Here is a 15,751-nt window from a genome sequence, read left to right as displayed (position 1 = left end):
AAATGATCAGCTTGACGAGCTAAGTCGATTTCACAAGTCGATTTTCGTCCGCAACCCTAAGTTTTTGCGATATCGATCTGAAATTTCGCGCACGCCCTTTTCTCCTCAAGAAGCTGTTCATTGGCGCAATCGTAATAACGTTTTTTCTTGTTTAAGCTATCATTTTGTAGTAGTACTGTAGTAAAAGTTGCGGATAAAAACGCTAAGTAATTTAGTTTAAGTTGCTGCAAAAGTACACGAAGCTACTGGTGAACTTCTACTTTCTAATTTATTTTATAAATCTCTTCGATAAATATGTTAATATGAAATTGTTGAATCTAATCCAAACTTCGGCTCATAGACGAAAGCTGGTTAAAAGCTATAGCAGGCGTTGAAAAACTGGTAGAAAAGTAACGATCCGAACCGCTGCACGACTGGATTAAAATTTTTATTTGTATTTTTCGATATAAAAATATTTCTAGCCTCGAAATTTACCAATATATGTACTTAAGTTCTTACTGTAGAGCTACCAATGTGGTAGAAAATGATTAATAATTGAATATTTTTAATCTATTTACATGAATGAATAATATATATACTTAATATTATATACTCGTGCAAATGTATGTTAGCTTATCGTTTTTATAGGGCAAATAGCAGAACGTTTAATATAATAAAATACTTGTATATAAAGATATATTTTATGCATACTTTTAAGGGTTAATTGACATAGCCGAACCTAATTGTTTCTTATATTTCTATTTTACAGATAAATCGTTCGGTTAAAACGCGTGTAGCAAAATCGTCGCAGAAAATTATCATCTCGGAAGATGAACAAATGCATTCAACGGAAGCAAATGAAAGCAACAGCAAACAAAACGAAAACGCCACCGAGGCTGGTTTCAATTCGGACAGTAGCAGTAATGAGCTGCTCGAGAAATGCCCAATTTGCCTATTGACTTTTCGACAACAAGAAATCGGTTCGCCGGCAACATGTGCACACATTTTTTGCTCCAGCTGCATCGAGGCTTGGTCCAAGAATGTCCAGACATGTCCAATCGATCGTATCGAATTCGATCGCATTGTCGTGCGGGATAATTTTGAAAATCGTAGAATCGTGCGCGAGATTAACGTAGATCCCAATAAGGTTAGTAAAGAACATGTATTGAATGATGAAGCGGGTGAGGTCGATGAGGATGTGACTTATTGTGAGATCTGCAATAGTCCAGAACGTGAAGATGTAATGCTGTTGTGCGATGAATGCAATCAAGGCTATCATATGGATTGTCTGACACCACGTCTAACGCAAATTCCAGAAGGTTCTTGGTATTGCGACAACTGTTTCGATCCATCGGCTGAAAGCGACAATGTGTCAGAAGATTTAAATTTGCTTTACGAAGATATACGCGACATGGGCATACCGCAAGCGGCGCTACGCGTAACTGAATTGCAGCAGCCTCGCATATTGCGCACGCGACAAAATGAACGTATACGTGCGGCCGTTTTACGCACAACACGCAGTCGCGCACGCATTGAAACGACCACAACGACAACAACAAGCGCAGGCACTAGTCGCGGTCGTGGCAGGCCTCGTAACAGTACAACCACCACCACTATGACCACAACCACACGCACCACAAGACCATCAACAACACGACGTAAGCCGAGCAGGCGTCGTCGACGTCGCACGCGCAAGCGTACATATGTTGTTGAGTATGATTTGAATAATTTCGATGAGAAGTTTGCAATTAAAACTACAAAGAAAATTATTAAAAGGCGTCGACGCAAGCGCAGAGCAACAGCGCGCAATACAACGCGAACCAGTACTGGCGAACGCATGACGGCCAGCAAGCGCTTGGCGGAGCAGATGGGTGTTAAGAAAGATCCCACATATACTTCTCACTTGTCTGGCACGTCAGCTGGATTATCACTGTTTGGCGGCGCCAATGATTTGGAGTACTTTTCGGATAGCGATAATGGGGGCATTGAGCATGAGATTCAAGTAGAGACGGGACATGGCACCGCCCTACAAACCTCTATACGCATATCGAACTTTGGCTCGCAACGAGCACGCAAAGGTATTCTCTTGGGTCGCCTGCAAGGCAATACTAGACGTAATGTGCTCCCAGATTTACCAGCACAAACTGCAACACCCACTAGTGGCGATCTGTTATCGAGCATTATGAACATACAAGATCGTTGGCATAGTGCAGCCAGAAACATGGAAAGTGTGCATATTAGTGCTGATGGCACGTTGCAACTGCCCAGTAGTGGTATTAACATGAACGACAACAATAGTTCTAGGGCCAATGGTAACTCAAATCCGCGCCAAACAACACGTAATTCAGTCGGTGCCAATGAGCAACAATCACGCACCGCTATCAACCCACTTGAGGGGGTCACACAGGCACCGATGTACCCGCGTGGCGGCGGTAATCAAAACTTCGGGGGTGGCAGCAGTGGTGGTGGGGGTAGTGGTAATTACAATAATCGATACAGTAACAATCAAAACAATTATCGCGGTAGCGGCGGTGGAGGTCAATATAGACACTCCATGGGTGGTAGTGCTGGTGGCGACGGAAATGATGGCGGCCGTGGCAATTTTAATTTTAGTAATCAAAATTTGAACAACAACAACAACCCAAATCAGAATTCAAATTTTTCACCTTTCTCGATGCGCTTCAATCAACGTAATAATCAGCGCAACAATAATCAACGAAACTCATTGCCATTTATGCATCGTAACGATGACGATCGGCAACAGCAGCAGCAACAACAAAACCAAACACAAAATACCACAAATGAAGGCAATAATCCCTTTAGGACTGGATTGCCACCACCTCAACAACAGAATATGTCAAATGAAAATCCGCTCTTTGGTGATCTACCGCCACCAGTAAGAGGCGCACCACCACCAGTCGTTGGTCCCGCACCACTAATGTCTGCAGGACTACTGGGTATGGCGGGCCCACCACCTGTGTCTGGCTTACCGCCGATGGCAGGTCCACCGCATATGACAGGACCACCACCTATTATGGGATCGTTACCAATGACGAGACCGCCACCACCAGCATTGACTATGAGTGGCCCGCCGCCACCACTAGCAATGCATTCGCCAATGCAAACAATGCGACCGCTAATGACTGTGCCACCACCACCTGCGCCACCACCGGGTGTGCCTATGCCTTGGGGCACACCACTTTTCCAACAACTGAATAACGATTATGGAAATGACGACGATGACTCCAATTGTCCGAACTTTTCCGTATACTCAGCCGAATCCCAAGAAGTTGCCAAATCAACAGAAATGCAATCACAAACTCAGCAGGACAGCGAAGCAGCTAAGGTATGAATTGAAAAACAAAAATAAAGCAATAAGAAATATATTTTTTTTTTTGTCAATGCAATGCAATTTTTCGAATATGGCAGAAACACTTCGAAAACGCTGTCAGTGGCAGCAGTTTACAGCTGGTTGAATTAACATATTTTATATGTACTGCAAACGTTATTGCTTTGAAAACTCGAGTGTGCTATAAAATAAAGAGAAAATCAGCGCGTTTCTTTTACATACTAAATTACTATATAGCCACTTAATTGCGCTTACTATTCGAAAAAACATTATCTAACATGTATATGCTTATCAATGGTGATTAGATTTAAAAAAGCTTTTATCAAAAAAAATTTACACAAGACATTTAAAAAGATGTTCGTAATGCAGGCAGCGAGAGAGAGAGGAGTACAGACAAGTAGTATATAGTATTAGAAGCGCCCGATATTTTTTAGTTTGTAGTTGGTTATTTGTTACAAAGTCCTCATAGTGTAAAATATAAGCAATACTGCCACTTCTCATATTTCGACTAAACAACGAGTGTGGAACGAAAACTCATTCAAAACTGTTTACACGAAAATGTCTTTTCACACATTTTTATAAATAGAATTCATTTGTTTCCTTTATCAACTTCTAAAATTTTTTTTAGCCTAAATCTAAAATAAATAAAAATGTATAAAGCTTTCAAAAATTAATTCTTAAAATCTGCACTTAATGGGCTTCTCTACGCATGAACAATTTAGAGACATTTCGTTTGCTTTCTATTATTAATTTAGCAAAAAATTTTATAATTTATTTGTGAGAACAAAAAAAAATAATATATATATATGTATAAAATAAACATTTAAAGGGGGAGTAGGGTTAATTCGCATTTACGAAGAATATTAAAAATACGGCAATGGGGGCAATTAGAATAATAATACGAAAATGAAAAATCAAGATTCATTCGTTAGAAAATAGTTTTCTCAGGTAACGCCGTGAGTGTTTTTCGGATTTTAAATTTACACTTAAAGAAATAAATCGGCTAATTGGTTATTGCAACATAAAAATTATAAACAAGTTTAAAAATAACTCTACGGCGTTACCTTGTAAATTATGTACAGAAATAGCGTTTAAAATTTTAAAAGGAACGGTGCAGTAGTTTTTAAGTTATGAGAAGCTTTAAAGTTTTAAAATCTAATATAAGAAAAAAATTGAACACCCTCTCCCTTATTAAAGTACCAGTCAATAGGAGGTGAAATTGAGCAAAAAGAGGTATATAAAAAAACCGATATTTAGAATTTTGACGTGGCTTAACTAGTCTAAAAATACATTACGAAGTACCTATAGATTACATTTCTAACCAAATTTGAAACATTCCGTGGCCAACAGCCCAATTTAAATCAGCCGCTATTGGTTATATTAGAACCTAATCATTGCAGTAACAACAAATAGGTGTTGAGACTCGGGCAAGAATAGAGCAATTATGTTCTTATATATATACGTATTCCCTTTAGTTACACCTCAAAAGTGTATTACTTGTAGACATAAAATTTATAAATTGGGCTTTTTGCATTTCAATGATGGCCACGGATATGCCTAATACTTTTCGAATATAAATATTTTTATGAAATGTTCGTTTTTCGTTTTATTCGTTAAGATTCAAAAATTACAGATTTGTCAAGTATAGTAAAGCAGTCTGATCGGATGAGTTTTTAGTCGTATTTATCATTGGTAAACTAACTTATAGGTTATGTTCAGAAATGATATATCTTCATTTATAATTGTCATTTACTACACAATATGTTTATTTATTAAATGTATATGAAAGACGGAATCTTGTCAAACAGTGAGGTAAAAGCCTGAGTAGATCATACCTTGACAAAACTAGTTCTGGGTCAGATATATATTCGAAATCTTTCCGGCTAAACCGACTGTCAAGTAAGGTGGCTGTATAGTTTTTTGTTTTATTTTTATTTTTTTCAAAATAGTAGTACATGTTCCTCAAAAAAGAAGTAAATATTAAGATTGTCCAATAAACAATAATTATCGTGTGCAACTAAGTTTTAAACCTTTAAGACACTTAGTTTACAATCAGTTTGTTTTCATTTTTTGTATAGACGACTTAAATTATACGTAGTTAGGAGCATTCAGATATGTTTAGGTGAACTCATACATGTAGACAACCACAAAATGGTATACTAACCATGATATATCACTTTTCTTTCTCCTATTTCATAAAATATCGATTCTCAGGAAGACGATGAAAATGAAGATTTAGTACAATTAGATGATGATGATGAAATACCAATGCCACCAGAAACTAATCCAAATGAATCATCAGCTACAGTCAAAGATTCTGACTTATATGAGCCAGAAAATCCTACAGAAGAAAATGAGGACGATGACGACGACGAAGAGCTTAAAAAAGAAGAAAATAGTGAAAACAATGAAACTGATGAAGTTGAAAAGACAAATGAAAACCACGAGAATGTGGAAGAAATTGATTCAACACGTCCTAGCCCGCGCGATAGCATTGATAATTGCGACTCACAATATGATCCGGAACATGAAATCATATCCAACGAGGGTTCTAATGTGGTGGTGGAGGATAATAAAAACGATAAGTTAGACGATTGTAATAAAAGTAATAATGAGACATTTGAAAAAGAGTCGGAAGTTAAGGAAGCTCATAGCGATCAATCACGTTCGCCCAGTCCAACAGAATCCGATACGAAATTGCCTGAAAATGATGTAGGCATTGCAAATAAGAAGGGTGTATTGGAATTGTACGATGACAGCGATTGGGAGGAACTTGATATTGATAAACCGAAGGAATATGAGAAAGCAGCAAAATTGTCAGAAAAATCGGACGTAGAAGATGGTCAGTGTGAGGAACAGGATGAGGCGACTTCAGATAAACTTAAGGAACGCAGCAAAAGGAATAAGAGCAAGGGTAAAGAAACAGATGATAAAGTTGAAGGCGAACTTGATCGTTCTTATACACCATGCCTGGATGAGAACAATGAACCAGAAGATGGACATGACAATGGACAAATCGATGAGGCGGACGCAAAGTTGCTAAATGTCTCCAAGGATCCGAATGAGCAGGACACCGAAGGCGGTAAAACGCCCGAAGTTGTTGTCAGTGCAGCGGTCGCCATTGAAACCGAATTAATTTCGGACGACGATGACAATGCACGCGGCTCGAGAAAGCGAAGAAGTAGCAAAAAACGTGATAAACGTGACAAAAAAGTTGAAACATTCAAAAAAGTAAGCAATAAACAAAAAGTACGCAATTACCGCACCGACAAGCAACAAGCAGGTAAATATAAAGTGCGACATCAGTCGTCAAAATCACGTTCACGTGATCGTTCTCGTTCTAAATCGATATCAAGAACACGCTCCCGCACGCGAAGTCGCAGTCATAGCCGCAGAGGCAATCGTACGCGATCACCACGAGTCACTGTGAATCGCTCTCGTTCACCACATTCCGGCAGATCACGTTCGCGATCGCCACGTGGTCGTGGCCGTAGGCATTCCCGCTCCCGTTCATTGCGTTCTCGCAGCCGATCCAACAACAAGGAGAACAACTGGCGGCAAGGTGGTCGTTATAATAATAACCAGAATAGATTCCAAGATCGAAATAAACAACAAAATCAATATCGTCCGAAACGTAGAGAAATTCCACGCTATAATGTGCGTAACGTTGTGGGTATTCAACGTAGCTTTAGAGAGGATAGAGAGGTCAGAGATCGTTACGGACGCGATACCAATCGTCAAACTCGTAATATTAGTAGGTCACCAAGTCCGCGCACTCGTAGATTAAGTGGTAGGTCAATTTCTAGGTCACGCTCACGTGGACATTCAGTGTCACCACGACGAAATCGACGCGGCAGCTTTAGCATATCACCAAGTCCGCAACCTATGATGCGTCGACAGTCTGTTTCACCCAGACAACGTTACCGTTCCCCGCGTCGAAACTCTCTCTCGCCCCGCAGAATTACTCCGATGCGCGCACACTCTCGAAGTCCACTGCGCATGCACTCACGATCGCTTACCCCACAACGTATGGGGGGTAGAAAGGTTATAAGACGTGTGCGTGACGGTTCACCGCTGGCACAATCAGCCATCTCACGTTCACCGTCTCCTTTGCATTCACTTTCCCCATCACCCAGATATACGCCACGGTTGCATAGAAGCCACTCAAAAACACCGATTTTACGCGTAACCAAGGGTAAAAAGAAAAAGATAAAGGATAAGGGTAAGAAGAAGAAAAAGAAGCACTTAGCAAGCCTTAGTCCAGAGGCCAACTTACGCATTTCACGTCAGCGTGACGCATTTGAAGTGGATAGACCGCCAAAGAAAAAGCGTCATCATTCACCAAAGCAAAAAGCGCTGGATGAGCCCAACTGGTCCCCCTCGCCCAGTCCAGGTCCTGTACTTGACTACGAACGCGACAACAATGTATCGTGGACCCCGCCATTGGTATCGCCACGTCTTGTTCACGAAATGCACGGCATCTATGAGCCAGAAGCACGGCGCAGCAATTCTCGGTCGAGTAAACGTGACAAGCGAACAAAGCGGGTGAAAAAGAAGAAGAAGGGTGAGAAACGACGTGATGTGCGCAAAGACAAACGACGCACGCGACGTACCCAAACACCAGAAGCAGTACCATCAAAAGAGGTCTTTGCCTCCGGCAACAATATTCTTGTTAGCGTGAGTTTTAATAAAGATGCAGTTGGAAATCAACCGCCCTCACAGACAACAGTTGTTACATTGCCGGCGACGCGCGAAGACTTACACACAATTCGCCGAAATTCTATTGACTGCATGACCAATTCGAATGCTGCTAGTAAGAAAAAGAAGAAGCGTAAGAAGCTTGACGCAAAGCCTGTTGCTATTATCGACCTGGAGCGATCACCGTTCCAGGTGCATCAGGAACCAGCTGATGTTATCGTGCTTACCGACAGCGAAGAAGGCGTCGGCGGACGTGATAGTGAACACGAACATGAGCACGAACACGAACATGATCGACGACGTGAAAATCATCGCGAACGCCATCGCAGTGAATCAATTGCGGACGACCTGGATCATCATCGATCACAAATGAGTAATGGCATACGCTCTTCATCACAGTTGGACAAAACGCCGCCATTGGAACGAGAACGCCTCGATACTATTTTAGAGGAATCCTACGATTTGCCACAGACTGGACCAAAGACTCCACCAGAACCTCCAACTGTTAAATTTAACATAGCCGCTAAAAAGCAAAATAAAGTCCGTAATAACCCACTACATGACGATGCGGAACTGAATTCTGAATCAGAAATGACCGAAGTACGTGAACCGGACACACATCGTTCGGAACTGGAACCAATGCATGTACAAAGTAGTCAAAAAATTGGTCCAAATACACCACCAGAATCTGGTCCATGTTCGCCAGATGCTTACGATCCCTTCGATCCTACGAAATCGCCATCTATGTCTCCACGCTCGCCCTCTCCCGCTCCATTGAACAGCTCGCAAGCCTCAATCGGTATGGATAGTAGCGTTGAAGTGGTATCCTCACAAAAGCACATTGCCGACGAACAACGGCTAACAAATGAGCGTACGGGTTCTCAAATTTCTGGCGCCAGCGTTAGCATAAGTGCACAAGGTTCCACACTTAATCCCGTTGAGCTAGTAATGAAGTTAATGAATACAAAACAGAATAGCTCACAAGATCTAAATAAGTCAACTGACTCGCAATATAATACTGCGACGCACATGCACGCCACTGTCATGGGCAATACGCACGACGATGGACTGAGCATGCGTGAAAAGAGCGATGAAGCGATGGGTCTCTCTGTGATATCAAATGTGCTCTTGTCAAACGGCAATGCACAAGGCGGATCACAACACATACCAGTAATTTCCAGTCCCACTCCAATGATAAAGAGCAATCAAATATCAAAATTACCGCTACCCAAAGTGGGTAGCAGTGTGGGGAGTAGCAGTGGCGCCATGACATCATCTAATTCGAATGCACGTAATGGTGGCATGGATGAACCGGTCAATCTCACCGAAATGGAAAGCCCCTATTCGCCCGGTTCCGCTGACTATGAGGATCTCTTCGAACCGCCACCAGACAGCTCGGGCGCTGTACCACGACGCTCTAAGCGTGCGAATAACGCCAATGCCATGGGCAAAGCGGACGTTTTTGATAATCTTTTTGGCAGCACCTCACCCGTTGGCCATGCACGTATGCCGAAGAAATTCAAGGCAATTGTCACTAGTAGCACCAAGAAAGCTAAAATAAAAGGTGGGTTTCAAATAATACTGAGTATCGATCAACCCCACAACAAAATCGCAGCGTGTCTGTGTGTTTCGGTGGATATACATGTGAATCGGGTTTTGTTTCAGTTTTTTTTTTTATTAATTAGTTCTTGTTTGCATACGAAAATGTGAAAAAACAGTTGTTGGGAAGTGTATTCTTTTGTGTTACCTATACATATGAACATACATATTTCTAAAACTTTCATAGCGTCAGCAAAGCAAAGTAACGTTTCATCAGTTGTTTGGTAAGTGAAGGACTCAATTTTATTAATGATACAATGGAGCCGAGTTTTTTAATGCAAACATTATTTAGCAGATGCCAAAAAGTTAAAAAAAAAAAACAAGATAAAAACATATTTGCAGAATATTATTGCGCGTAAATTTGATATTGAACTAAAAAAAAATTTCGGTTTTCGGTTACATTAACTGGTATAATTTTTAGTTATATCAAGTTTATACAAATTCCCTAACGTCAAGTGGTATTCGTCTAAATGTAATGTTTGACATTTGATATATTGTTGTTTATTGAATTCTTCTAAATTTCGGTATTGTATTTACAAAATACGTTGATTTATTATTCTATTGTATATATAAGGTATTTTACAAACCAGAAACGACATAACTTTCTATGCTACTACCCAGTAAAAGTTTAATTAGTCTGGAATAGTCAGATGGTGAGTGCTGCTTAAACACCAAAAGTTTAGTAACTGTCTAATATACACAAAAACCGACTGAACTTGCCTGGTAAAATCTCATTCCGATTTTTTTTTTTACTTTAGATTGCACCACTATGGCATATAGCTCACATACAAACTGACCGATCAACTTGCACCTGTAAAGAGTGTTATAGTTCAATTAACGTTCTTTTCTTCTTATATTTTTTAATTTGTGACCTCTGTAACTACCGCTGAGGCAGAATATACAGGTTGGTTGAAATTTTCTGCGCTCGAAATGAAAAAATAATGTTTTTGTTACGAAATATTATATATTTATATATATTTTTTTATTCAATATAATCTCCCTTAACTTCAATACACTTATTCCAATGATCCTTCAATAATTTTATGCCATCCCTATAATGATTTTCCGAAAGCTCTGTAAAATGCCCGTCTGCGGCCGAAATAGCTTCTTTATTGGACGAAAACCGGTTTCCACAAAGAAATTGTTTCAAGTTCTGAAGAGGTAATAGTTGCTGAGAGCCAAATCTAGTGAATACGTTGGATGCTCAAGCAATTCGCACTTTAATTTTTGTAGTTGTTAAAACACCTTTGTGAGCAAGTGCATTGTCTTGATGAAAAATGATTTTTTTGTGCTGCTTTTGCATACCCAAAAACTGATGCCATAATCTTTTTTGCTGATCGTTGTGACTTCACCTGCTTTAGAACTGAACAACCAGCTTCAGTCCACTGTAAATGTTCTTGTTTCTATTTAATATCATGGTAAGAGATCCAAGTCTCATCCATAGTTATAAAATGACGCAAGAAATCGGTTTTATTCCGTTTAAAACGTTCCAAATTATGCTGAGAAATTTGTTTTCTATCCAGTTTTGGTTGAAATGTCAACGTATGCGGCACTAACTTTCCAAACAGCTTTTTCATATGTAATTCTACATGTAAAATATGAAGTACTCGTTCATCTTAGATGCCTATGGCATTAGCAATTTCACGCTTAGTCAATCTTGGATCTTCACTAACAATATTATGAACTTGCTCAATGATTTCTGGTGTGGTTGTGGTTTTTGGTCGTGATTCGCGTGGATCATCTTCAAACCTAGTACGACCACGTTTAAATTCACCAGCCCAAATTCAACGGTGTGTTTTGAAGGTGAGGACTTCTTATTTACTTCTTACAATTGTTCATACATTTCCTTTGCTTTTAAAGCTTTCAAAACAAAGAATGTAATTACTGCGCGATATTCAAGTTTTTCCATATTAAAAAAATACTCTGACACGTCAACTTCAAATGGCTTCTAAACAAAGTATTAATTGACAGAATGACTTGTTATTTTGAATGTGTTCTCACGACAGATGTATCAACTTGAGAAGAAAAGAAATTTTAGCTAGTAGTGCTATTTCTTGGTGAGAGCAGAAGCTTTTCACCCAACCTGTATATTGGACCCTATAAATGACCCTAATTAGAAAAGAAATTGTTTTAAATATTCTCGTATAATATTATTATTAAGGATTAATGCAACTCCAACTGATTTAAGCCGTCTTAAAAATACGTTTTCTGTAAAACCCGCGAAACGAAATTTTGAGAATATGTGTATGGAGCTACAGTTCGATCAATTTCACGACGGTGAATGTGTGAATCGGTCTTTCATAGTAGAGCCCTCTAATCTCCTTGCCCTTCTCTAAGTAGTAGTTAGTGTAGTTCGGAGCACTTGGGTGTGACCAATAGGTCTTGGTAAACCAATTTTTGTCGCTTGCCAGCGAAGAAGAAAAAACACCTTATATAACATTCAAGCACAATTTGATTCCGTTCGATTTAACTTCCAAAAATAACCGACCGATATTGCTCCATTTTTTAAAATCCGCTTCCATATGCTGCCAAAACAAAACTACGATAATGTACTACAATGTAGTAATTATACCCTGAACAGGGTATATTAAGTTTGCCACGAAGTTTGTAACACCCAGAATGAAACGTCGTAGACCCTATAAAAAATATATATAAATGATCAGCATGATAGCTGAGTTAATTTAGCCATGTCCGTCTGTCTGTCCATTCGTCCGCCTGTATATACGCGAATCCCTCAGTTTTTAAGCTATCGATGTGAAATTTCGCACCTGTCATTTTCTTACTAAGAAGTTGTTCATTTGTCGGAAGGGCCAATATCGAACCACTATAGCATATATGTAGCTGCCATACAAACTTAACAACCGAAATCAAGTGCTTGTAAGGAACTTTTGTATTTGTGAAGGGTATTATAGCTTCGGTACAACCGAAGTTAGCGTTTTTATTATAATGTAGTAAAGGTTTGAAAGCCCGTGAAAGTAATTCTCACGTCTTCAATTCATACAATGTATTACAGTATGGTGTATAATGTCCAAACTTAGCCTTTTCTTTCTTACTTTTATTTATGATTATATAAAAACTGTTTTTTTAACTCCGAGCGCATTCTAAAAAAAAGTTTCTAATAAAAATTCTTTAACGGGTGATAAAAATCACTTTCAGGTGTTGAACAACTTTATTTTAAAATATGTTGCGAAACAATTCAACATGCGTTATTCGAAGAAACCGAATGGATTACAATCAAATTTGGTATCTTATTATGCATACATTAAAGGGTGATCCATTTCGTGGTTCCCTACTTTTGTAAAGAAAAAAAAAACACAGAAAATTCAAATTTAGTGGGGAATGTTTATTAACATTCGAAAGAACATTATTTGGCATTTATTTTTTGAAGATTATCTTATTTAAATGTTGACCGCGGCTACGTCTTAGATGGTTCATCCGTTGAGTTCAATTTTTGATGACTCGTTCGCGCATTTCGATTGGTAACTGGCGAATGACACGCGGGATGTTTTGCTCCAAAGCCTGAATCGAAGCGAGGTTGTCCGTATAGACTTTAGACTTTACATATCCCCACGGGGAAAAAGTCTACCGGTGTGAAAACACAATCTTAGTCGCCAATCGACCGCCCCAAAACGGAAAATTATCTGCTCACCGAAGTGTTCTCCCAATAAATCCATTGATTGATGCGATGTGTTGGAAGTGGTGCCGTCTTGTTGAAACCAAATGTCGCCGAGATCACAAGCGTCAATTTCAGGCATCAAATAGTCGGTTATCATGGTGCGATAATGGTCGCCATTGACGGTTACGTTCTCACCAGCATCATTTTTGAAGAAATATGGACCGATGAATCCACCGGCGCATAAACCACACCAAACCGTTGTTTTATCTGGATGAAATGGCAGCTCTTGAATCTCTTTAGGTTGCTCTTGCAATTTTGCTTGTTTACATACCCGTTAAGCCAGTAATGCTATCGCTGAACAAAATTTGACTCGAAAACGTCGTATCATTTTGGATCTTTTCAAGAGCCCATAGAATAAAGCGATGTCGCTTGAGAAGGTCGAGCGGCTTCAGTTCTTGCACTTGCATTATTGTGTACGCTTTCAATTTAAGATCTCGACGAAAAATGCGTCAAGTCGTTCCATACGCCAGTCCGAGTTGCTGCGAACTGCTCCGAATCGACTCACCACGGTCTTCGTGTACACTCCCAGCTACGGCCGCTATATTTTCTTCACTCCGTGGTCTATTTGGTCGAATATTATCCAATAATGAATGCTGGGTCTCATGATGGGTGATAGTGTTGCTAATAGTACGTTCAGTAGGCCGATTATGTTGACCATAAGTTGAGCGAAGCGCGCGAAACACATTCTTTACAAACGGTTAATTTTCGTAATAAAGTTGAACGATTTGTAAACGTTGTTCAGGCCTAAGTCTTTCCATGATAAAATGCCAAACAATACTTAATAAAAATAATATGACAGCTTGACACGACTCACGTGTGATCTGTCAAAAAAAAGGTTATTGAAAAAAGTACCTCTACTTGGATCACCCGTTATAAGTAGTAGCCTCACTTGGTTTCATTACTATATTTTGCATATTCGAAATATTATTATTAGGATCAACCTGATTAAGTCAAATGAGATATATGTGATATGAACTAAATATGATATGGGCTAAATTTAATGTATGTTGTATTGGAGGAAAACATCCAAAGGATGGGAAATCTCAATTTCATTCTGGACTAATGAAAATCATTGTACATATGTAGTACATGGGAGCTGGTCTTTTCACTTAATCGCATATAAAGTCAACTGGTAGTTTGAAATTTTTATACAATGTTAGCGAATATTTTGACCCGATGTTACACAGTTTTGGTATTACAACATATCACTCCCAGAAATAAAGGCTCTCGGAATTTCATTAAGAAACCTCACGGATTGACCATTATATAAGGTATAAAAACAAGAGGGATGTTTAAAAATCCGAATATTATGTATATGGGGGCTAAGGAAGGTATTGACCTGATTTAACCCATTTTTGGCACAAGCTCATGCTATCATCAAAAAAATATACTCCCCGAATTTCAATACTAGACCTCACAGATTGTTACCGATATGTTCGCCGAAAATCACTCATATGCACTGTTGTCCAAATATTTAGTGTCTGGGTCCTGGAAGTTAAAGTCCGATTTCGACAATTTTTTAGCGTAAGATGAAATAGCTTAAGAGCACTATTTGTGCAAAATTTTTTCAAATAGTTCCGGAGATATAGGATTTCTACCAAAGGTAGGCGATGCCACAACCCTTGTCCACCTTTTTTACAAAAACCTATAAAGCCCTTCCCTATCATCTTGGTTGTGAAATTTAATGCTTGATGCTTACATTTAACCATTAAGGGAGCGAAGCCACGGTCAATGTGTAAGATATATAATTGAAATTCGGATTCTATCCATATAAGTACCTAATAGAAATATTTTCGAACTCCCGGCTGAATTTATACTGGTATTTTTCTAATAATAGTGTATCTTTGCGCCTAAAATGGATAAAATCGGGGGAAAATTTGCCCTAGCCCCCAAATAACTGATATCAGGATTAATAAAATGTAGTAATGCTAAAAATAGATAAAATGGGATAGGTATAATATTGGATATGCTATAGTTTATTGCCGAAAATATGTGAAATTAGTCTTCGAATTACGCCAACTGCCATACAAATTAAATGAAAATATTTTAATTTAGTGTGAAGTACGATCGATACAATTCTTCTTTTGCAGAAGCGAATTCGATGAGCCGAAGTCTTTAATAGCACGTTCAATATTGACTTCTAAAGCTTGAATAGAGTTTGGTTTATTGCTAAAGACCAATGACTTCAAATAACCCCACAAGAAGTTGTCTAATGGTGTTAAATCACAACTTCTTGGAGGCCATTCAATGTCACAATTTCTTGAAATTATCGCATCTCCAACTTTTCTCGCAATAATTCGGTTGTTGCACGTGCTGTGTGGCACGTAGCCTTTTCTTTTTGAAACCAGATGTTGTCAAGTTCAATTTCTTCCAATTGCTGCCATAAAAAGTTGATTATCATCGATCTATACCACTCTCCATTGACAGTAACGGTTTCAGCAGCTTAATTT

General features: G+C 39.1%; 1 protein-coding gene across 1 annotated transcript in view; it reads left to right on the top strand.

Annotated features, from left to right (window-relative positions):
- Positions 1-15,751, top strand: part of LOC106616628 (uncharacterized) — a 28,680-nt gene that overhangs the window by 7,063 nt on the left and 5,866 nt on the right. The window contains exons 2-3 of the mRNA XM_014233379.3: positions 749-3,325; positions 5,543-9,590. Coding sequence (XP_014088854.3) covers positions 749-3,325; positions 5,543-9,590 — 6,625 coding nt within the window. The remainder of the gene's footprint in view (positions 1-748; positions 3,326-5,542; positions 9,591-15,751) is intronic.

The sequence above is a fragment of the Bactrocera oleae genome, chromosome 2 (genome assembly GCF_042242935.1).
Source record: "Bactrocera oleae isolate idBacOlea1 chromosome 2, idBacOlea1, whole genome shotgun sequence".
Taxonomy (NCBI): Eukaryota; Metazoa; Arthropoda; class Insecta; order Diptera; family Tephritidae; genus Bactrocera; species Bactrocera oleae.
Note: the sequence above shows the minus strand (reverse complement) of the source record. Positions and strands in the feature narration are given on the sequence as shown.